Genomic DNA, 23,689 nt, shown 5'->3' on the forward strand with positions numbered 1-23,689 from the left:
AATTGAAGGGAGCTGGTTATAAAGGATCTATAAAGAGGAACAATTCATTACATTTAATTCTCAGTGAATTGTTTAACAAAAAGAAGGAAATTCTATGAGTTTCAAAATTTATTAGATGATAAAAAGAATATGATCTGGATGACCTGCCAACCTGGGTTATGGGTCTAAGTATTGTTTTCTTTCTCCCAGGATTGCTTGCTTTTGGTGTATCAATTTGGTAGGGTAAGTGATTTGTGAGGTCCAGCACATCAACACTATAGCTCATCTGAAAATTCAAGAAAACATTGTTTAGGCATTTATTATCCTGAGGAGGATGTAAAACAAATCTGTTTCAAGCCAAAGGAGGTCAGGAGGTCATAAAGCACTATTTCATCTGCATCTTCTGTATTCCTATAGGTATATTAGGAAGTGAGGCAAGATCAGAACTCGGTTGTCCATAAATACACAATACATTATATATTAATGACAATAAAAAAATAGGCTATTTACACTTTGTTCTAAAAAAAGGCTACAATAGGTGAGTTCAAAGAATTATTTTGAAAACTTGCTAGATTTTATTTTGTATCAAATACTTTGCCACACAACCAGCCCTGAAAAAAATTAATATTTTATTTATAATTATACAAAGATATTTTGATATTAACATTATCTGTTATAATTATATTGTAAAGACCTTGTATTCGAGCCTTCAACAATCAAGCGACTAACGATGAATACCTGAAAGTGAATCTCCGACCAACCGGTGAGTATTTAACTTCTTAGGGTTAATTCTCTACATTTTTTTTGTTTTCGGTGTATGTTCTAAATCTTAATTTTTAAGGCAATTATTTAGTGTAAATATTTAGTAAAAATTACAATTATGGATAAGACCCAAGCAGAGAACTGAATTGTGTCCAGAATTTGAAAAGTTTTTGACCTAAGATCACTTTCATTATTCCTCCTGGCAATAACAGCTGAAATTAACATTTTATATGGGATTATTTGAGATTAATCTCAGATTCTATGGAATAAGTATTCAACTTGATATTAAGAAGTGGGTGAATGACAGGTAAAATTAAGAATGGGTTTACTTCAGTTGAGGTGTTATGTGTCAAAACCACAACCAAAGCCTGTTGTTAAACTGAAACAGGTAACCAAACATAACCCATGTCTGCACTGAATGAGTTAAGGGTCTTGGAAAAAGTTTTTCAGAGTTATGTTGACGAATTGGGGGGGGAAATAATGATTTTAGTATTAAATTAATGTGTTCAGACCCGTCTGATATGGTCCAAGTGGGAAAAGACTAGAGACTTTCAGACGTTTATTGAAGGTTTGTTGTCAAACAGGAAACAAGTCATGGAAAAAATTGGGACTATAAGTGTTAAGATAAAATACATTGTGTGTTGTATGGATGCAGAGAAGAGCAAAATTTAAAGCTGATAAGAGACATGATGAGATATGAATCATGGACTTGAAGCATATTTTAAACAAAAACAATAAACTCCTACAAAAAGCAGATTGATGAAAAGACAGTGCATTAATATACTGAGTGACACAGAAAAAAAAGGAACACTTGAACACATCAGATAAATCAGATGTTTCGGAAGATTCGTAATAGTAGTCTGGGTCAAGTTCAACTTTGGTTTTGTTTTTGGTCATAGTTTCCTCTGGTAATTATTACTTTTGAAATGACAGATATTATCTTTTAATTTTGCATTTAAAGCTAACGTAAGCAATTTTTTGCTCCTAGATGACATAATTAAAATTTTGACTGCAAACAGATTAAAAATAAATATCTAAGTTTTCTTTTATCTTCAATATGTACTAACTTACCAACAATTTGTTAATACTCTAGCACAAAGTAGCACAAAGATCCTAATTTTAACGTATATATTAATGAAAACTACAACACAGAAAATGCACAAAAGCAATAAATAAATAGATAAATCTCACAAGATATATATGTATATTTAAAAAAAGTGAGGTTATGATGAACATCGACTTCTAAAACCTAAACGTTATGTTAATTGATACAGGCGTATCTGCACCAATTCTGTTGGTTACGTCTAAATCTATTAATATTGTCAGATACGATCGTTTCAATTAACAGACACTGCATTTTTGTAGATACACCGTTTCTATTTTTAATTATACACACATTTAGATGATCAGATACGCCTCTAGATTTTAACAGATGATAAAACTCATTGCGCAGACTCCCTAGAGGTAAATAACTTAAAATGGCCAATTTTGCAGATTCGCCTTTTTCAATTAACACGGCAGTATTGTTTTCCATTACTTCCGGTTTAACAGGAAGTGACACTAACTTTTTTATTTTAAATGAGACAATTGATATATTCTTACGTATTTTGATAGAAAGTAATATTCTGATAATAATGATATGCATTTGATACTTTTTGCTTTGTACTCATAGAACAAATTAATTTTTTAAATTTCAAAATAGGGCGCCATAAATGCGTTGAAAGTTTACATTTTTAAGCAACTAATTATAGAAAAATAATATTCATTGTATTTTATTTCTTGAACTTTTACATGTCTATTTAAAATTTCCAAACCATTATTTTTGGCCTTTAATTTATTTTTTTAATAGCAAGTTTCACACCAGGAACACCACTTTTGAAATTAAAATTTCCCAATAATTTAATATGATTATTTTTTAAATCGGTTAATAAATAATCCCATAGAAGAAAAAAATAATGAATTTAATAATTACAGTCAATAAAAATAGCATAGATGGCTTTGATTTATTCAATAACAAGGGACTTTGTAATGACACGCCTGCCCATTTCTTTTCAACTGACATAACACATCATATTTTGTCAAATGTTATATACCATATTTAAGAATAAAAGAATAAATTTTTCAATGCAGTATTTTTTTCCATATCTTAATATTACATATTTTAGTTATAATTTACCTAACATAACGCAGGTACACACAAATGGTAAAGAGACAGAAAAAATATTTTATAAATTATTCTAATATAAATCTTTTTATATGTATTGTTCGAAATGACCACCTTCTTGACTAATGAAAGTACGCATGCGTAGGAATATAACGTACGGCATATGAACTTACTTAACTAACTCTTAATTAGTAAATATTTAAAATATTAGTAAACACTAAAATTCTTTCAAAAAACTGCGACAAATTTATTTAAATAATGAATAATAATTCAGCTTCACAAAATGTCATGTATTATATCAATTGAAAAATAATTTAAGAACGCGCCAAAACGCAGCCTCCTATTAAAGAAATCAAAGCATTCTATGCTATTATTATTAATTAAATGTGTTTATTTATGTAATTTTTCCGTGATTACTTGAATAAAAAATAAAACTTTCATTTATTTGCATTTATGGCACCCTATTTTAAAATTAAAAAAAAATTAATTTACTGTGAGTTTAAAACAAAAAGTAGCAAATGCAGTATCATTGTTATCAGAATATTATTTTCTATCGAATAACAATATACCATTAACCAAACGTAATAATATACCATTTAAAATAAGAAAGTTAGTGTCACTTCCAGTTCAACTGAAAGTAACAAAAAACATCTGAATATATTAAAAGATGCTCTTATAACAATTCCATCGATGTACCAAATTTCATTTATTTATATTAAAAAGTAAAGTAGTTATTAAGTGTTCCTTTTTTCCTGTGTCACCCGGTATATACACCATGCATCCTAAGACTTAAAAACATATTTGTAGAATTTTCGTTGAACTGATTGGAGTCTGTTAATATGCGTTAATAGGAAACCATGATAAAGATGGATATAGTAGACATGTTTTTACTAAAAATTTAAACAAAAGTTTTGAACATTTCTTGGTTACAGGTTTGTCTTTATTTTGATAAATTTAATTTGGTTTTTTAAATCCTCGATGTTGTGGTAGTGCCAAGGCATTTTGTGGACACCCTGAAATGAAATCCTTCATTTTTATACTCTTACATTCATTGCATTTTTTCTCTAACTAGCTTCCTCTTCACATGCATTTTCGGGAGATCAACCTCGATATATTTGCCCTTTTAAGTTTTGTTCTAGAACGAATTACGTCCTGAGGTTTTTGGAAGACGATTTTAAGGGCTTGTAAGTAAATGCTTTAATGATGGAATAAAAGACTTGATTATAATTTCTTGCAAATATATGCAGTATGGGATGGCTAACCATAAAGAGCATTAGCTAATTGTGCCACCTTACAGAATTATCCTTTATTTTTAGTGTTGAAAATTTAAAAAGTAACTTGTTGCCATTTGGCAATCTCATTACATACAAGATCATGAAATATTTCCAAATTTAAAATAAAAATGGTCATTTAAATTAAAGTAGTAGCCCATAAAAAGATCACAAAGTGCAATCTTTAAAACATGTTTAATTATCAATCTTAGTCCTGTCATGTAAAAACATACAAACCATATTCAAAAAATTTAGTTTTAAAGTGGTTAAATTTTACCATCTACTCTGTGTACGCAATGGCCCTTTTTCTGATGGATGAAAATCCAACTAGTATCAGTTGCTTGTTTTTAGACCGCAAAATGGATCCCAGATATCCCAATTTTTGTCATTTTTATCATTTATAATTTTTGCCCTTTGGCAACTTAGAATATAATTTAATTCACATGTAGATAATTATGGTTCATTGTTAACATCTGGCCAATTTACACCAAAAGCTGCATTCATATTTAATTGGATTAAATAAAACCAGTTTGGAATCTCTGTGTCTCCAGTAACATAGTGAAACTCTACCTACTTTGATGATTTTATTGATAAATCAGAATTTTAGTCCAAAGCCAACTTAAGCCTTAATAAATAATCCACCAGCTTCTAAATATTCACATAATCCTAGAAATTCGTTTAAGTACAAGTTGCGTCTTAATGGTAATCGTTCAGCGTGGAATTAAACTATTATTATACATTCGTTTATATATCTTTTTAATACCCAATTCTGTATACCACCAGAACGTAAAAAAAAACCTTCATTCCACCCAAACACTCCCATATAAACGGTTAAGAGTAGCCGTTTCTTCGCAGGACTCGAACGATTCAGAAGAACCGAGCTCAAAGTTGAACAATACTTCACGGGATGCCAACCCATTCTACAATAATCCGGATGTGCGGCCAGAACATACACGAAGAAGTGACAGTCCCAAGCATAAAAGAGAAGAGGAGCGAAGATCCGTCAGGAACGAGGAAGAAAGAAGCAGAGATGATAAGGGACGAGACAGTGATAGGGATAAATACAGGCCATCAAGAAGGGATGACGATAAAGGGCGAGGTAGAAGAGATGATGATAAAGGGAAGAGCAAATATAGAGATGATCGCAGAGATAGAAAGGACGACAGGTTAGTACACATTTGTTTGTTTTTGACTTAATGTAACGGTTACAAGTTTTACGATATTAAGGTGCATATTTTAGTTCATCAGTTGTTATCTTTTTAACTTAATATGACTTACATTTCTAATTGCAAGCCAATACATTAATTTGCACACTTAACACCTTTATTTACCGGATCGGTATGCTAAGGAAGAATCAAAAAAGTAAAGTGGAATTTTTGTTTTGAGCTTTTAGTTCAGAAAATAATAGGATTAATTTTTAAAGGTAAAATACTGAAAGAGATAGTAAATGCCTCACAGTTAAGTCGTTTATTCTGGTCTAGTGGATTGTCGTATGAAAAAATTAGTTGGTTGTGTTGTGTTCTAAAACTGAAAAAAAATTGTTCTAGACTTACTATAAGTTTTCGTTTCCTTTTATGACATTATTTATTATTATACATATATTATAATTGATCACAAAAGATCAGATCGACGTGTCAATTATAAACATTGCTAATATTGGAAACATTAAGTAGTGCAAGGGCCAGGACTATAGAAATTGGAAAAAGTAGGTACTATTTTATCGATCATTTCGATAATGGTCTTAGTCCGGTCTTTATGGAAGACCAAGTCAATTAGAGAAAAAATAAAATTTCCATTTTAGTATTGTGGCGATACTTAATATGCTTAAAATAATATTTTTATGTGAGGACGTATACATTGCCCAACGCAATACGCAATTGCAAAGAATGAAGCCTTAAACAGATAAAAAAACAGTTATTAAGAACTTGCAAAAATATCATAAAAACCCTTAATGGAAAACCAAGTCAATTAGGTTTAAATAACATTTTTTCCAGGAGTTTGAATTACTTGAAGAATAAGTTAACCTAAACTGATGGAAGTAGTTGGAAATACGCTCCAGAAACTTAAAATAGAACGGAAAAAATTATCAACTGACTCAAACAATTACTCCCAATTATCTGAAATACATACAAAATTATTTTAGAATACTGAAAAATATTTAAAACCTTTTCAACTACCCGAAAAAAATAAAAAAAAAATTCCAGGAGCTTGAATACATGAAAAAATACCTAAATTGACTAGAAAATGACAAGCTAAGTGGTATCCTCACTTAGCTTGAGTAGCAAACTTCACAGCTTTTCGTCCCTTCGTGATGTTGTATGAAATTTCATTATCAATTCATGCCATATTAGATGAAAAAATTAGAGCGGGTAGTACACATCTGTCAATAGTTTATTTCATTTCTCTCTGTCATTTTTCTCATCTCACTTTTGTCTCAAAGGGGCGAAAATTCAATATTGAATTCCAGTAATATCTGACAAGAAAATTAAAGTAATGTTTGTTTTTAATACCGGTGCCTATATGTAAAAGGAATGAGTTGTTTCGTGGAACTAGGAATATATAAAATTAAATGGCTGGAAATCATTTAAAAAAGACTCGGACAAGGCTGGAAATATGGGAAAACGTTTGAAGCTTATCTCCGATTTTTGTAAAATTTTAAAAAGGACATCAAAAATCTTGGAAGCTTTTGCAGATTCCTTTCATGTATGAAAGGGATCTCCAAAAGCTTGGAGAATCTGAAAATTAATTTGTAATTGCTGGGAAATGTGAAACATGATATCAAATACCTGAAAGACAATGAAAAATTACGTTAAATTTCTCGAAATCTAAAAAGTAAAAGGACATTGCCAATTCATCAGTTTTATCAAAAATTATGCCTGGAAAACATTAATGTTGAAAAGAGATTGCAGTGAAAATCGCGAAAAAACGCTTTTCAACGCCGGGAAGACAAAAAATAAAGCCAAATTCCTGGAAGAAAAAAAATAATGACTGAAAAAAAATAAATGGAATGAATGATATAACTGAAATAAAAATTCAATCTATGAAGTGAAAGAAAAATTACTGAAAGTACCGAAAAGATAAAATTTCAAATTTATTTATCATGTCATTTGACGAAAGTCTAACACACATTAAGATAAAAAATGAAAAAAAGCAGAGCATGAACCCAAGGTTGACTATACCATTAAGAAATGATTAAAAAAAAATATATATAAAACCTATATGACAAATACTCACAATTCTGTTCCTAGTATTCAAAATATATACAAATACATACAGTTATGAACGTTATGCTTCCCACACTCCTTGACAAACATAAGATCCTTAAAAATGTACAAGAAGGGCATAGTAAAAATTCCAAGAGCCCTATATGCTCCTCGGCAATGGTCTTTATATCCATTCATTGCAACAAGTTTCACAGCTCTGAGCTGCAGACCAAAGATCTCATCTCCCCATTAGATGTCGCCAGACCAAAATCAAATATGATAAGTGCAAGTGAAAGACTGCATAGTAGGCTGCTGGCAGGACTGCCTGGGAAACACTTAAAGCCAGGGTCCTAAGTACAAATAGGTTTTTACTAAGATCATCAATGTTTTTACCCCATTGTAATTTGGGGTGGATATCTTGTCGGACAAATTAATCCAAATTGGTATATGAGGTATAACATACTGTAAACTTGCCTGGGAGGTCTGAGGTGGTGGGGAGACCGGTAATAGGATACTGTGTAACTCTGAAATTCCACAAGGCTTGGTTGCACTTGCAATTTATTAAATAAGTAAGAGGAGCTATGATAATATTTTTGCCATCTTAACAAGGCCAACATTCAAACAAACTGTTTTTGTTTGGCTGTTTATAAAATCTCTTGCTTGATTAAAGGATATCTCAGAAAAAGAAATCTTTAAACTTTAATGGAACTTGTATGATTGATATTCTATAGTCTTTATTTAACTCTGGTAAGTCCGTTGATAATTTATGGGCCATTTGAAAAAAATAGTCATTAAACCTATCTGGGGTGATGTTTTGACCTTGCAACATTCCTTTTAAAGGATTTTTTAAAATCCAAGGTCATTCTGTCATTGGACCTAATTTTTGCATTTTTTATTTCTTTTTTGTAAATTATTATTAGTTTCATGTTGTGTATAGAATTCCTCTACGAATTGAACTTGTTTTCGCATTCCCTTTAATTCCCTTGAAAACCATGTCACATTTCCAGACTGGTCTCACCTTTGTTTATACGGTTTTTGCGGGAATGATTAGGGAAAACATGATTCAAGCATGATTACAAAATACCTAAAGCCCCATACAGACCTGGATACAATCGGTGGAAACATTGTCGGCCGACTGTATCTTTTTCCTTTTAAGTCGGCCAATTACATCGACCGAATATATAAGCACAAATGTGTCCTGTCCACATCAAGTTGCAACTTTTATGATTTAATAGCAGCAGGTGTTTGTGCGGCATATTTAATAATTGTGAAAAATTAAAAAATAAAAATAAAAAAGGCGTTAGTGCCAAAAAAGCCTTTTACCCGATGGAGTGAATTATGGAAACGGTTTAATGAATGACCTAAAGTTAGAAGATGGAAGTGGTTTCCGAAATTTTATGAGGAAGTGCAGATTTTGAAAATCTATTGTTAATAGTTGGTTTTGAAATTTTAAAAACTAATACAAACTTTCGTGCTGCCATTCCAACATCAATAAGATTAGCCATAACATTAGGATTTCTTGCAACAGGAGATTCATATTGCAGTTTGATGTATTTATTTAAAGTACCAGATCAACTAATATCATCTATAATACCAGTGTGAAGCTCTTATAGAGGCACTAGCAGGATTTGTGAAGGTAAGTAAATCTATACCAATTATTTATTTTTATATTTTATTATAATGTTATGATACATAGACAAAGTAACTGGAAACTAATACTATGTGGGTCCTAGTAGAATTAAAAATTGACCTAATTCTGTTATTACATCAGATTTCTTAATCATCCACAATTGTGGATTATGTGACATAAGTTTGGGACATCTCTGAGGGGCTAGATATAGAGTTTGGAGACGGTGAGAATGGATATGGAGGATTCGATACAGTCGATGCATGAGTGTTTTTGAAGAATGTAAATAAGTTCTCGGGTCTTGAGATAGTGAAAATAAATTGGGCGATGTTTGAGGAATCAATATAGTTGAAACGAGTGTTGCTTTTGGCATAATTAAGACTTTCAACATTTCCTGGCATATTTTGATATACATTTTCGTTAAATATGCCCATCTCAAGGTTAAATAGTATATTTTCAATTTGGTCTTTAGCTATATTTTGGGCTCAATACTTTGGCTCTCATACTTTGACTGCAATTCCTTAACTTATTTGCTATATAATCGCCATAAACACTATAGGGATCCCTGTGTGAGATCTGATCTTTCACACTTGTCATAAATTTGTAGGCATCTTCTGTTTTTTAGTCTTTCAGTGATTTAGCCTTTTTGCTTTGTTGGGTCAAACGTTGACGAAGGCGTTTGTGCATCTTCAGAATAAATGCGTTTCTGTATCTTAGGTACGCTAGCTGGAGGACTTGAAATAATTTCACAGTCTTTATATTACTTTCAGATGCCCGAAACAGAAGCCGAATGGAAAACATTGAAAAGGAATACAATGAAAGATTGAATTTTTACACTGCCTTGGAGCTATGGATGGCAAACATATTGTTATAGATGCTCCAGCAAATAGTGGAAGCATTTACTACAATTATAATGGATGGTGATTATAGTACAATTTATGCTGATTTAGGTTGTCAGAGAAGAATATCGAATGATGGACTTTTTCAAAACACGAGTTTTTTTTAAAAACTTGCGAGAGATCAATTAAATATACCATGTCTTTCGCCATTACTAGGAAGAAATAAATTGATACTATATGTACTTGTAGCAGATGACGCATTTGCGTTAAGTGAAATATAATGAAGCCGTTTCCAGGCCATCATTCGAAAGGATGTCCTAAAAGAATATTTAGTTATCTACTATCACGAGCCAGACGAATAGTCGACAGTGTGTTCGGAATTTTAGCTGCAGTCTTTAGAATACTTAAGCGATCTATACCTTTGGAACCACAAAAGGTGCAATCTATTGTTTTAACTTGTGTTCATCTGTATAACTACTTGCGACGAAATAAAGAATCCAGAAGCATATATTCGTCCCCTGGAAAGTTGGAGAAATGAAATTCGCAAGATAATGCGTCAAGTCCTTTCCGCCTTCAAAATCTTCCATGGAAATTATCACATTCAAAAAAGGAGATTAGAAATGGATTTGCGCAATATTTGTGTACTGAGTTAGGGAGTGTCATAAGTGTCATGGCAGGGCAAATTTGCTTAACTTAAAATGGTATAATAATATATGTTTTATACTTTTATATTTATTAATAATAAAGCAATTATTCTTAATTACAATTATTGTACCTCGACTTCCTCTGGACTCACTGTTTTCAATCAAGAACATCCATTTTTTATTGCGGTCTCTGTACTCTTTACACGAGACATTCCACAAATAGGGTACTTATCGAACTTGTACTTGTTTTTCGAACCCAACGATTTGCGCTCTCTGACCCGAAAACCTTGTATCTCTTGTACATGAGAGTGAAAAGAGACCTCAGGACCCATGAAGACATTATCAAGGCAACTTTTACCTCTAGTTGCTTAATTGAGTTCAAAATATTTTGAGGTTTGCAGGCAGGTGTATTGTTGATATAAAAATCTACATTGAAATCACCCACAGCAAGGACTTGCTTAATTTGGCTTAATGTAGTCAATACCCCTTCCAATTATTTCATAAACGTGGCCAAAGGGGCATGTTGTGTACAGCGAAAATGATTAAGTCAAAAATCATTAAAACAAACACAACCATATTTTATGCAAGAGTCGATTAAAAATTTGTTATTTTAATTGACTGTTGTACGACAAATACATTTATTTAAAGAAAATTGCAGTATCTCCTTCTCTACTCTGATACCTTGCTGAAAAGGTAGAATTTAAGATAATATAACCAATTATTCCCAATTATTGGCAAGACGTAAAAATTATGTGAAGTGACACTCATTTTTTAGGATTTATTGAAACACCTGGAAAAAAACACATATAAGAATAGAGAAGCAAAACTATCAAAATATTCAAGTATTGACACTTCTTACTGGATCAAGATTGCTTTTTTGCTTTTCATTATTTTAGTCTATAACTTAAATACAGAACAAACTAAATCAAGAATAACTTCTAGGCCAATAATACAGGAAGACCTATTTTATTTTTATAACAAGGTTGAAAAGTTTGAGCGGGATACTCTAGCTGGAAGTAATTCAAACCTTAATGTAAATGACCAATTTTCTTATGTCTGTTTTCTGTTTGTAACTGCCTTGATTAGTTACGTTCAGGATTTTTTTCATCTTAAATGGCTAATGGGTGATGAAGGCAGTGGTGACAGTAAAAAAATTGGATGGTTTAATAAAGGGCTAGCAGGTATGCGTGAAAGGTTACACCCCCTGTATGACATCTATAAATGTAATTCTATTTTAGTTATCCTGGAATAGTTAAACAATTATAAAAGCATTTACAGTCAAGCAAAGAAAAATGCATATGACGCTTACATAAACAACTTCCATAACAAGCAATAATAAAACAAAACTGGAATTGCCGAGTTTTAAATAATAGTAAAAACACAATAAATGCAGAATCCGTTCTTTCATCCATTGCAGCTACTATTCTTAACAGTATACCCACTTCATTAACTTTATTTTTTGATTACATACCTGTCCCTGTGGACAATCTTCTATTTTCATTTCAGCCGACTCTTTTAATGTTTGAAGAAAGAAATTAAAAAAAAAACAGTAGGAGTGCCTTAGTATTAATACTATGATACTTCAAACTCTTAGAGAACTTATAGTTGTTCTGTTGACCAAACTAATAAACCAGTATATTTCTGCCGATATTTCATCAAATATATTAAGACCGTATCAAATATATAAGACCGAAACTGGTTCCTATATTTAAAAGTAAGGGATCTCAGGATGAAGTAACAAATGATCGCAATTTCCCTCCTTTTCATGGTTTCTGAAATGTCAAGCCAAATTTAAACTATCAATTAACTATCTATTAAGATATCCAATTTGGTTTTAGAAAAAAAAATCTACAACATTAGAAATACATAGACTTACACAAGCATATTAATTCATATGCTTTATGACCTATCTAAAGCATTTGATTGTGTCTCTAATGGGATCTTTATCCAGAAATTAAAATTACACTATCCAACGGGATGTTAATGGTGTGAGACTAATTGAGGCTCACAATCAATATGTTTTTATAAAGTGTGTCAACTGACAGAAACATAAATCATGGTGTTCCTGTCCTTCGTTTTCTGCCATTCTTCATATACATTAATGATCTTCCAAATGTTCATCTTTTTTGCGAAGGTACTATTAATGTTATACAATACTCCGCTTGTGATCCTATGTTAGACATGATAGATGATGGTAATAAAAATATTTATGAATGGTTTTTGGCCAATAGACTTTCCCTGAATGCATTGAATATACCAGGTGTGGTCTCAACCACAAAATTTCTAAGAGTTACTTTAGATGCTAAGTAAACATGGAAAGAAAATGTATGTCACCTATCAGGCAAACTAAGTGGAATACTTTTTATCATAATATTCTTAAGGGCTCCTACATTCTTGTGCAGTAATTTGCCTGCCTATCATAGTTACTTTTCTGCATATATATGCAATAATTCTGTTATACTGCCAATATCTATGCAATTCTGAACTGGGGTGATTCTAACCCTGCAGGAAATTCGGCTTCCACCGACATGTTTTAGGACCGTGGTATAGACATTGTTGTCGGCAGTACATCTATCAATGTTTAATTTACATTGTTAAACGTTTAAAATTATTTGTTAAACAAATATAATTTAATATTTATGTATGTACATGATAATATGCATATCAGAGTTTCAAAAAGGGCGGAAGGGAAAACTCTCAAAAACATTTAGCATAGTCGTAGTTCTCTAAATTAATTCACAATTAAATTAAGATAGCATATATTACAGGAATAAAACATAGATATCACAAATTAAGGCCGGTTATATACAAGAGGCAATACATTTAAAAAGTAATAAAATATATGATCTGAACAAACCTGTAGATTAGAGAATTCAGTACTAGCTGTTAAAATAACAGAAGAAATATATGTATTGATAATTGATAAGATTTTAGAATTAGAGTATTATTAGAGTCTGCCTTTGAGTTGTATAGTAAACTGTAGTCTTGGGTGAAATTAATTAGAAACTTGAAGAATCTCGCCATCATGATCCTTTTAGGCAAAGAAGTTCATATCGTCGACATATCACTTTAAATATTACACAGAAAAAGGTAGTTTACTGGGACAAGTATTTTGTAATTTTGACGTATTTTGATTTTAAATAATTACTTTCAATAGAAAAATCCAACATGGTCAAAAATTATACACATTAGATACATATTATCATTTCCATACATAAATTAACGTATACCTATTGTTAATAACATCTCTTAGTTTAGGACCTATTTAGATATAAATCATAAAAACACCATGCATAGTACGAACATTATTACAGACTTTCGCAGACTTTTCGACTCTAGAACCAGACGAGGCTCCGACTACTATTGTGTCCAGTTCTTCCCATATAAGAAATCTTACAGCCAAAATATTTTTAAAAAGAATAAAATTATATTTAGTAAATGGTACTTTTTATTATGACGAATAATATCAAAGTAGTTTTAATTTTATTTGATTGATGATTTTGAATATTGATCTTGTTGCGAAAAAATTACTCTTTTAAGTGTATCCAAATGTACGTTATTATATTTTTGAGTCTTACTTTTTTACGTGATTTTATCTCCTGATTCTATATGAAAATCATTCTGTTTGTTATATTTTGTTTAAATTACGACTTATCATTATAAGTCGCAATTATATATAATAATAATAATAATATTATATATTATATATATATATATAATATATAATAATAATATTAATAAATATTTGATTTGATTTTCCCCTTCTAGATTTGGTCGTGACCGAAGAGATAGACGACGCAGCAGAAGCCGAGAGAGGAAGCGTGATTCAAGGTCTCCAAGAAGGACGTCAAGATCTCCAAAAAGATCATCGAGATCACCGAGAAGATTATCGAGATCACCGAGAAGATCTTCGAGATCACCGAGAAGATCATCGAGATCTCCAAGAAGATCAAGATCAGGATCGAAGGACAGGGGAGGAGATCGTAAGTTCAGCAGTCGAAAAGAAAAAGCCGATAAGAGGATGGATAGGTTGGACAAACTGGGTAAGCAATATACACTACAGTAGAACCTCGATTATCCTTCGCCGGGTAATCGGAAGCACGGATGAACCAAAGACCCCTTTTTTTATTTTTTTAACAATTTATTCAGACAAATACATGTGTCAAATGAAGAGAAGAAAGGTGATTCAACATACATGTAACAAAAAATATAAAATGATTATTTTTACATAATGTATATGCTATGTATAAACGTATTCGTTATACAATATTATGTAGGCGCACATACATATTATATGCAACTATATATGCTAAAAAATCACTAATTTTTGTTTGTTTTTGCGCTTCGTAACTTTTACAATTTATTATTTCCATAGACTTATAACCAAGTATGGACCAAACTACTCATTCATAAATAGAATTTTAAGCCGATCAGTCATTGAAATTTAGGAAACCTGATTCCGCCTATAATGACAATATTGTATTTGTCAGTAGAAGTCCATTCTTGAAGTGGAGTGGCTATAATATAGTGGGTTAGAAAGGGTGGGAAGACTTTTCTTCACAAATGAAAATGCCAATCTTTTAATCAAGAATAATGCATTTCGATGAGATCACTCATCACCATCAGACTCGCACACTACACAGCTGCAAATGAACATAAAAAAGGTTATGAAAAATAAAAGATAAAAAAGAAAAAGTACTTTTTCATGGAATTATGACAGCTATATGGTGACGAAATGCGTTACTCTTGATTAAAAGATTGGCATTTTCATTTGTGGAGAAGAGCCTTCCGCCCTTTCTAACCCGCTATACAACACTGTATTGTTTATGTTTCATTAATTTCACAATATAGACAGGCGTAGTTGACTTTTTTATATACTTTTTCGTAATATGTTTATTTATGAAATCAAAAATGCTTACGTTTATGTTACATCTATTGCTATTTTAATGGTGAAGTAACTCTTGAGGTATTAGGAAATCAATATTTATTAAATATGCATTTTAAATTAAGAGATAGTTGCTGATAGAGGGTCTTCAGAATTCAAATAGAAACATTTTGAGATTCGATGGTGAATATTTATAAAATAAAAGGCAACAAAATTGAGTATATTTACGTTTTTATTAAAATTAATGACAATAAATACTAAATATATATTTGATAGAACAATAAAGGTAAAATAATTCATATAAGAACTTAAAATATACATAAAGGTCAAAAAACTTGTCATGAACAAAGGAAAATTTACAATACATATAAATATATATAATATTGCATTTGCTTTTGTCAAATACGGCAAACAACATCAAACCTATCTTACCAAACTCGTGGAAAATATTGGAATGTATTTTTTGTATTTTAAAAAATGTTCATGAAGAGCTCTATTAGAAAGGGTGAGAGGCAATTAGTTAGCAATAGGGAATTGACAATTCCCATGATTTCTTCCCATGAGTTCCCCATTCATCAAAAAAGGATAATTTTACACACTTGTTACATAAATAACTATTTTGATGTGCAAAGTTTTGTTAATTTTACTATTTCTCGGATTTAATCAGATATTGTAAAGTTTCTATTATAGGAATCTTTGGAAATAAAGAAATCACATGAAAAACATTACATTTAAAAGTTAAGCGAGTAGGAAAATTAACAGTTGATCATAAAATATTTGTTATACATTATAATAGTAAGTACATTGTAAAAGTAGACTTTATTATAATATACTTATTCTGCCTATGTTCCTACTGTAGATTTGGATACACACTAATTCTAGTATTTTCATTTGTAACGGATCTTGTTTTGGAATAGTGAATTTTATCGTTGAGTGGTGTTTGTTAATTTTTGGAAAATATTAAAAAAACGGAATGTTCGGAATTTTTGTTTGTAAAGTACTCTCTTTTATACATAATCTTGTTTTGACATATTTTAAGGACCGATTAATTAAATTAAACCTTTTAAATATGTGATAAACATAGACAATTTGAGCATACATCTTCACATTTTTATACCATGTATTTTGATTAGGTTTTAATAAGAAAGTCATAAATTTTATAAATAAAGAAGGACTTTTTTTAACTGAAAAACATTTTTAGTTTCATTATGAATGTTTGATTTCCTTATACAATTCAGGTAATTTTAATGTCTCAGATTGCTTATGCGCAAAAAACGCATACGAATAATCGGGGTTCTACTGTAATTACATTAGGAGTTATATTATATAAATGTATTATATAAAAGAGAATATATTATGAGTTAAATGGCTTTTTTTCTAGGCATTCAATTTAAACCTGATAATTACCCGAAATCTGCTCTGGAAGATGCCGAAAGGAACAGTCAACCCGGAGGAAATCGGTTTTTCATGCCGGGAATTACCGGTATGTATAAATGATTCATTGTTAAGAGTAAGTTTTTTTACTCACAGTGGAACGCCTATATGGAGATATCGGGACGTTGTTATATTTTATAAAATATTTGTACTTACTGTGATGATTTCACTAAAAACAAGCTTTTATTTATCAATATAATATTTATTTTTTTGCTTATCAATAAATATAAAAAAAAACTTTTTTGCGGTAAATTAATCGTTATAATATACAAATGGCATCCCCAATGTTTATATTCATTTTTAAAAAGGCCTGCTAAAAATAACTAAACATAGGTCTGATCTAATAAACAATAGACAATATAAGTTAGCATTAGAGTTTACAGTAAACACATTGTAGTGACCTGTATATACAGGGTGTTTTTGTATTCATCAAATGTATTCGTTTGATGTGAATATTTTAAATATTATTATTTTAATCATAAATAAATAAAGGAAAAATAAGGACAGGAAACTATAATATATAGTAATTACTAAGTTATTTCGCGTGTTTTATAATTAATTTTGCTTTTTTTAGGATACTTACAAATCTTAATTGCAACTTGCAGCAAGTTTACCAATTTGGTTTCGTTTTATTATTTCAATTGCTTAAATTACTGCATAAATAATAGAAAAATGGCAAAGTTAAGTAAAAAAAGTAATTTTTGGCTAACTAAAAAAAAACATTAAGAGTATTACTAATGCCAAAAGGTATGAAAACTATAATTTACCTAATTAACTTGTTACATAACTCAAAGCTTATACTAATGGGCTTAAATAAAATTTTTCAAAGAACTAATTAACAATGAAAAACAAAAATAAGTTACCTACATACAGTATTGGCCATAAAAGTTGGAACTTTTAAAAATTTAAAATTTTTCCAATGTTTTAAATGTATATTTTATTTTTGTACATCCAATCAATAAACATATTTATAAGTAAACAAAAAAGCATATCAGAATTTCAACCTTATCTTGTTTCAGACAATAAAAAATACTTGTGTGCAAGTGGGTTATTTTTATTTATTTTATTTTGTGTTACCATGGGAAAAGGCAAGGCCTATTCCAGCGACATTCGCCAAAGAATTTTAGATTTTTAGGTAAAAGCACTGGAAGACCTAAAGCCACGACTGCCCGTGTAGATAGGCGAATTTTAAATATTTCCCAGAATGACCCATTTCTGTCATCCTTCAAAATATTTCAAAAATTAAATGAAGGTGAGCCTTCCAATATCTTTGCAAGAACGGTAAGAAGGCGATTGTGTTCTGGTGGACTTAACAGCTACAGACCTGCTGAAAAACCTTTGCTGCAGAAGAAAAATGTCAAGTTACGCCTACAATTTGCAATGGATCATCTTAACTGGACTGTACAAGATTGGAAAAAAGTGCTATTCAGTGACGAATCTAAGTTCAATCTGTTTTCCAGTGATGGAATACTTCATGTAAGACGACCGAAAGGTGAAAGACTCAAGAAAAAGTTTATCCGACCTACGGTTAAACATGGAGGTGGTAATGTGATAGTATGGGGATGCTTTTCTTGGTATGGTACTGGGCCAATACATAAAATTGATGCGAAAATGGATCGATTTATGTATCGGGATATTTTGCGAAATATAATGGAGCCTTACACATTTGAGTCTATGTCAGTAAATTTTGCAATTAGCATGATAACGATCCAAAACATTCGTCAAAATTGGTAAAAGAATGGTTGGACCAAGAAAAGATCACAGTTTTAAAGTGGCCGGCCCAGGGTCCAGACTTAAACCCGATTGAAAATTTATGGGAACATCTGGATCGCAAAATTCGGGCATCTGGAACAGTCAAAAATGCTGATGAACTATTTCATAAGCTTGTTGAAGCCTGGACTCACATTGACAGACAAATAATTGAAAATTTGATTGAATCAATGCCCAGAAGAATGCCGGCAGTAATTAATGCTAAGAGTTACTATACCAAATGTTAATTATAATATTATGGTTTCAATAAGTTATGTTTTATGTCGTTTTTGAATAAAAATCGTTTAGTTCCAAGTATTTTGTACAGCTTTTTGTTAATTTTTATTCCGAACTGCTACTGGTGCTTAATTTTTGTCCACATTTAAATTAATTAACACTAGTTTTTCGTGTACAACAACTTTATAAAAGAAAATAAAATGCTAATTAAACGGCACACAAAAAATAATACATTTTCAAAAGTTCCAACTATTATGGCCAATACTGTATATATAAAAATAGTGAGAGTTTTCCACCAACCTACACTGGCTGTCAACTAAAGCATGCTAATGGTTTTCTTTAAAGCAATAAGAGTACTATGAGGGGGTCTAGTATCAATGTCGGCAATTTCCACTTTTTACCAAAAATGTTAGAGTATAGTTACATCAAACTCTTCGTTTTTTAAAGCTCTCTACAAAAAAGGTAGTCATGAGAATCAAAAGCGGCATTATCCGCCTATAAAATGCAATTATGGCATAAAAATCAAACGGCAATCTCGATAAGTCGTTAAGTATCAAAGTCGGCTATCTCCACTTTGACCAATAAGAAGACACCACCGTTAGATTAATGACAGATGGTTGTAGTGGCCAGGACAAGAATACTACTCTTTTCGCTATGTGTTGCAAATGGCTTTCGTCAAAAGGGCCAAAATATGTTGAGACCATAGAGGTAATTTTTCCGGTAGTTGCTCATTCCTTCAACACAGCCAACAACCTATTTGGAATTGTTTTAAAAAAACGCCACAGTTCGTCACTTAGGTCAAAATTGTAAGGTTTTCAATTGGAAAGAAATAATCTCGAGTGTTTTAAGACCAACCGGTACATGGCATTTTTCTTTCAAAAATACAAAACGGTTCATCCTACGAAAATGTAAAACTGGAAATGTTACCATTAGAGGAGAATTACATTACAAAAATAATTTGCAAACATTTAAAAGTGTTTTAAAGAAAGGATGTAGTCTTCATAATATGATTGACCTTGTTATTATAGAAAGTGCTCTGCAAAAAGTTAATTCGCTGAAACTTAAAGATGTGGATAAACTACTTACTAAGCACTTTGGTAATAATTGGAAAACCTGAACGAGCTTAGATTTTATAAAGATGTTGTCTCTAATGATATCGAACAAGAGGAGAAATATTATTTAGCATTTCATTTCAACTAGTTGGTATTAAAACCGGCAATATCCAGCTTTCAGTATCAAAAACGGCATTCTCCATAAATTTTTTCTATTTTTCGTAAAATGGTTAGGAATTTAGCTAAACTTTCTTTACAATTTGCCGTAGTTTGCCATTTTCTGTTATATGAAGCCTTTTTGCTTTAATATCAGAAAGAATAAAAGTATAGCAAAATTTTGTGCTTTCCTCAAAAGTCAAAATGATGGAGATTGCCAGCTTTGATACCAGGCCCCTTATATATTATTGTATAAAATATTTAATTGGGTATATTGTCAAAAAAGAAAATTTGGCACTCTACATAAATAATTAATTTCTATCGTTTAGACACAATCTATTGTAAAGAAGAAAGAATAAGTATTTAGTATCCATATTAAGTAGTCTAAATAAAAATAGCACTCAGTATAATATAAAAATAATTATTAACAATGGCTTACTAACGAAAAACACTTAATCTGATTCTACACAGTAATGATATAAATGTGTATGTATCCTGTGTATTTTTTTTAGAATTTTTACATAGTTTATTGTGGTTATTATCAACAAGATTTGATACTTATGGGACAAAAATATTGACTGATTATAAAATTTTATTTAAATTTTATTATTGAGAGCACACTTAAAAAATATCGAAATTCGTAATAGCTTACACTTGAAGCAAAAACTTGCTCTATTACGATACCAATACCCAAAGTTTCATTAGGAAAATAATAATAGGTGATTGCTATGAATTTTAATGCAAGTTAAATGGTAAAAAAATTAACATAATTTTATTCTGTATCTCTCTGATTTTATATTGAGCCGTTCCACTGTGCGCCGGTCCGGCAACCCGATCGGTATACACCTGCCTAGCAGTTATGGGTTCGAGTCCCAGACTTGGCATGGGCGTTTGTGAGTGTCAGACTTAGTTTTAAATATTATAATGTGTTCCGATAGAACGAGTGCCTAAATGTACTAAGCACGAGGTTAAAAAAAATTAATGTAGGTAAAAATATTTGTTGTAAAAATGTCTGATTTTTTTTAGGTCGATTTAGAGATCAAATCGAGAAGAGGAAACTGCTTTGGCAAAAAGCTAAGGAAAGTGACAACGCGCCGGCGGCCGGACCCAGCGCTCCTGCGCCGAACGCAATAGCAGGCGGTAGTAAAGCAACGAAGGTGTATGAAGCTACAACATTTGCAGATGGTAAGCGACTTTTTCCTATAGTCAAATCAGATTTTTCCTCAATATTATTAATTGAAAAAGTATTTACTTATGTCTTGTGAGTACGTGGAAAGTCAATATCCTGATTAATAACGATAATCGATGATATTTTAGTTGTATATTTTGTTCGGTTTTTTTCTTTGGCCAAGTTGATACACTGAACTCTAAAAAAGAAGTGATGCAATCATCTACTCAGGCTTAGGACTGCCAAATTTTTGATTTTACTTGTGAATTATTCAGGAAAAGTTAGTTAGAAATGAGGATAACGTTGTAGAACTTTTGGTATGGTCCAAGCAAACAATATTGTTGATCAATTAAGATTTCACAGTACACGATGACGAATCGACTGCGAAACATCATATGTATATACCTTCGATGCTCTCGTCGATTGCTTCCAAGATTACCTACTTTGGGTCTTGTATACGCATGCCGTTAGATGTAGTACACATGCTACTTGCAAAGAGGGCGTCTTATGACATTTCGTCAAGCAGGGTGATTTGTTATTGCCAAATTATCAATGTATTTGCAAATAGATTCATGCCTTCTCAGGGATACTCAATACTCAAATATTTATTTCCATAGACTCATACAAAAATAAAACTATAAGATCTAAATATACAACTTTTAAAAGGCCTTAAGAAAATACAATTAACTAAAAACTAAGATATAAGAAAACTACAGCTTTTAACAAACAAACTAATACGAATTATAGGGCATAAAGACGAGACGCTGCAATTTAAATATTCTGTTATCGTATACAAGGAATTTTTAATTAACATTTTTTTCAATGAAGCTTTGAAATTATTAACCTTCTCAATTTTTTTTATTTCAATGGGAAGATTATGGTATAATTTAATTGGTAAAACTACTGGGCTGTTTGCCACTTTGGTTAATTTATGTTTGGCTAAATCCAAATTTAAGTTAACCCTGAGTTCATAGTGGGTACCTCTAGACAAAGAACAGGTTACGCTTTATATGCATTCATGCCTTCTCGGGGATAAACGAAGTATGCGAAATTTCGTACTATTCCATTCCATATTTTCTAAGTTATAACGGAATAAACAAGTAGATTTTCACATTTATAGATCAAGATGATTATTTAATGTTAGTAGGGGATTTTAACATAGACTTCTCAAAAATAAATTTCAAAGCTCATTCAATTCGCATATCATAAGAAATATCAGACCACAACTTCATAATTTCTTTAACAATAATATAATTCAACTTTTAGACACTCACGCCTCATTGAAAACAAAGGTTTTAACCCTTAGATAACAGAAAATCTAAAACTTCTCATCAAGCTAAGACATCACGCCTATAAGAAATTTCAAAAAACAATTCTGACACAAACTTACAATATTATTGACAACTTAGAAATTATACGAAACATGCTATTAAAAAAAACATTCATTTTCAAGGGGAAAAAAACACATTCTTTAAACCAAAAAGGTTAAAAGTTTTGGAAAAATGCAGAGAAAGGCTAACCACACATAAATCATCATTAAGTTTATTGCAAAAGTACCAGAACTAAAGGAGTTTAAAGATCTTAAATCCATAAGCATTTTGCACACATTATCCAAGGTTCTTGAAAAACATATTTAACGAAATATATAAATTTACTGAATCGAATAATATAATTCCCACTTTTTGCAGCATAATTTTTGTTACAGACTTAAGAAAAATTATAAATGTTTTAGAAAAATTATTTTACTTGTATAGTTTTTTAAATTTCAGAACGCCTATTAATACATTAAATCATAAGTTATTAATAGCAAAACAACAATACTTTGGTTTTTCGGGTGATGCTTTAAATCTTTTGAGGGATTATCTGGAGGATCGAACAATCCGATAATACATTATTATCGACTGTGTATTAATAAAGGTATCCCAAAATATATCCTAGGTATATATTCCAAAACTGGTTATAATTTACAAATCGCCCAAGAGGGGCTTAATACCAATTTAGAAAACATAATTTAAACCAAATCTCTTGCCAGACAATAAAAATACGCTACATGTTACTATAAATAATGTACCCATTCCAAAAGAAGCGGAAGCAAAAAACCTGATAATAATGATTTTAGATAAATCTACATCATTTACTTCACACGTTAAAATCAAAATTAAAGTTGTTAGGGCGACTTTTCAAAATATATTTACTTTGAGACAGCCTGATTTTATTTGTATTCGATTATGGATGGACATGTCGTTTATAAAGACTCGTTAAGTTTTCGTACTAGGAAGCTCATTCAGAGTATTCAGAATTCCTGCATGTGATTTGCTTATAACATTCCGTAGAGAAATCATATTACACCTTACCTAACGTGAATAATATTTTGAAAATGAAAAGCAGAAGTCTGTTGCCAGCATATGTTTTTATATCGCATAATAAACGGCCAACCAACATTTTTGAGGAATCAGCTTCAGGAATTTGAACATTTACGTCGAACCCGTAACAAAAATTATTTTGTCGTACCTATGCAT

The 23,689-nt window shown here is 30.9% G+C and overlaps 2 protein-coding genes across 4 annotated transcripts in view; one reads left to right on the top strand and one right to left on the bottom strand.

Moving 5' to 3' along the window:
• LOC126738830 (arginine/serine-rich coiled-coil protein 2) overlaps window positions 1–23,689 on the top strand; it is a 39,567-nt gene that overhangs the window by 5,987 nt on the left and 9,891 nt on the right. For both annotated transcript variants that reach the window (XM_050444281.1, XM_050444283.1), the window contains exons 3-6: window positions 5,032–5,342; window positions 14,258–14,532; window positions 16,756–16,857; window positions 21,029–21,187. In XM_050444281.1, coding sequence (XP_050300238.1) covers window positions 5,032–5,342; window positions 14,258–14,532; window positions 16,756–16,857; window positions 21,029–21,187 — 847 coding nt within the window. The remainder of the gene's footprint in view (window positions 1–5,031; window positions 5,343–14,257; window positions 14,533–16,755; window positions 16,858–21,028; window positions 21,188–23,689) is intronic.
• The window catches only part of LOC126738832 (polymerase delta-interacting protein 2), a 55,488-nt gene continuing 31,837 nt past the window's right edge, over window positions 39–23,689 (bottom strand). The window contains exon 8 of one of the 2 annotated variants that reach the window (XM_050444289.1): window positions 39–265. In XM_050444289.1, coding sequence (XP_050300246.1) covers window position 265 — 1 coding nt within the window. In that variant the 3' untranslated portion in view covers window positions 39–264. The remainder of the gene's footprint in view (window positions 266–23,689) is intronic. The other variant, XM_050444288.1, reaches the window with a different exon arrangement.

The sequence above is a fragment of the Anthonomus grandis genome, chromosome 7 (assembly GCF_022605725.1).
Source record: "Anthonomus grandis grandis chromosome 7, icAntGran1.3, whole genome shotgun sequence".
NCBI classification, from domain to species: domain Eukaryota; kingdom Metazoa; phylum Arthropoda; class Insecta; order Coleoptera; family Curculionidae; genus Anthonomus; species Anthonomus grandis.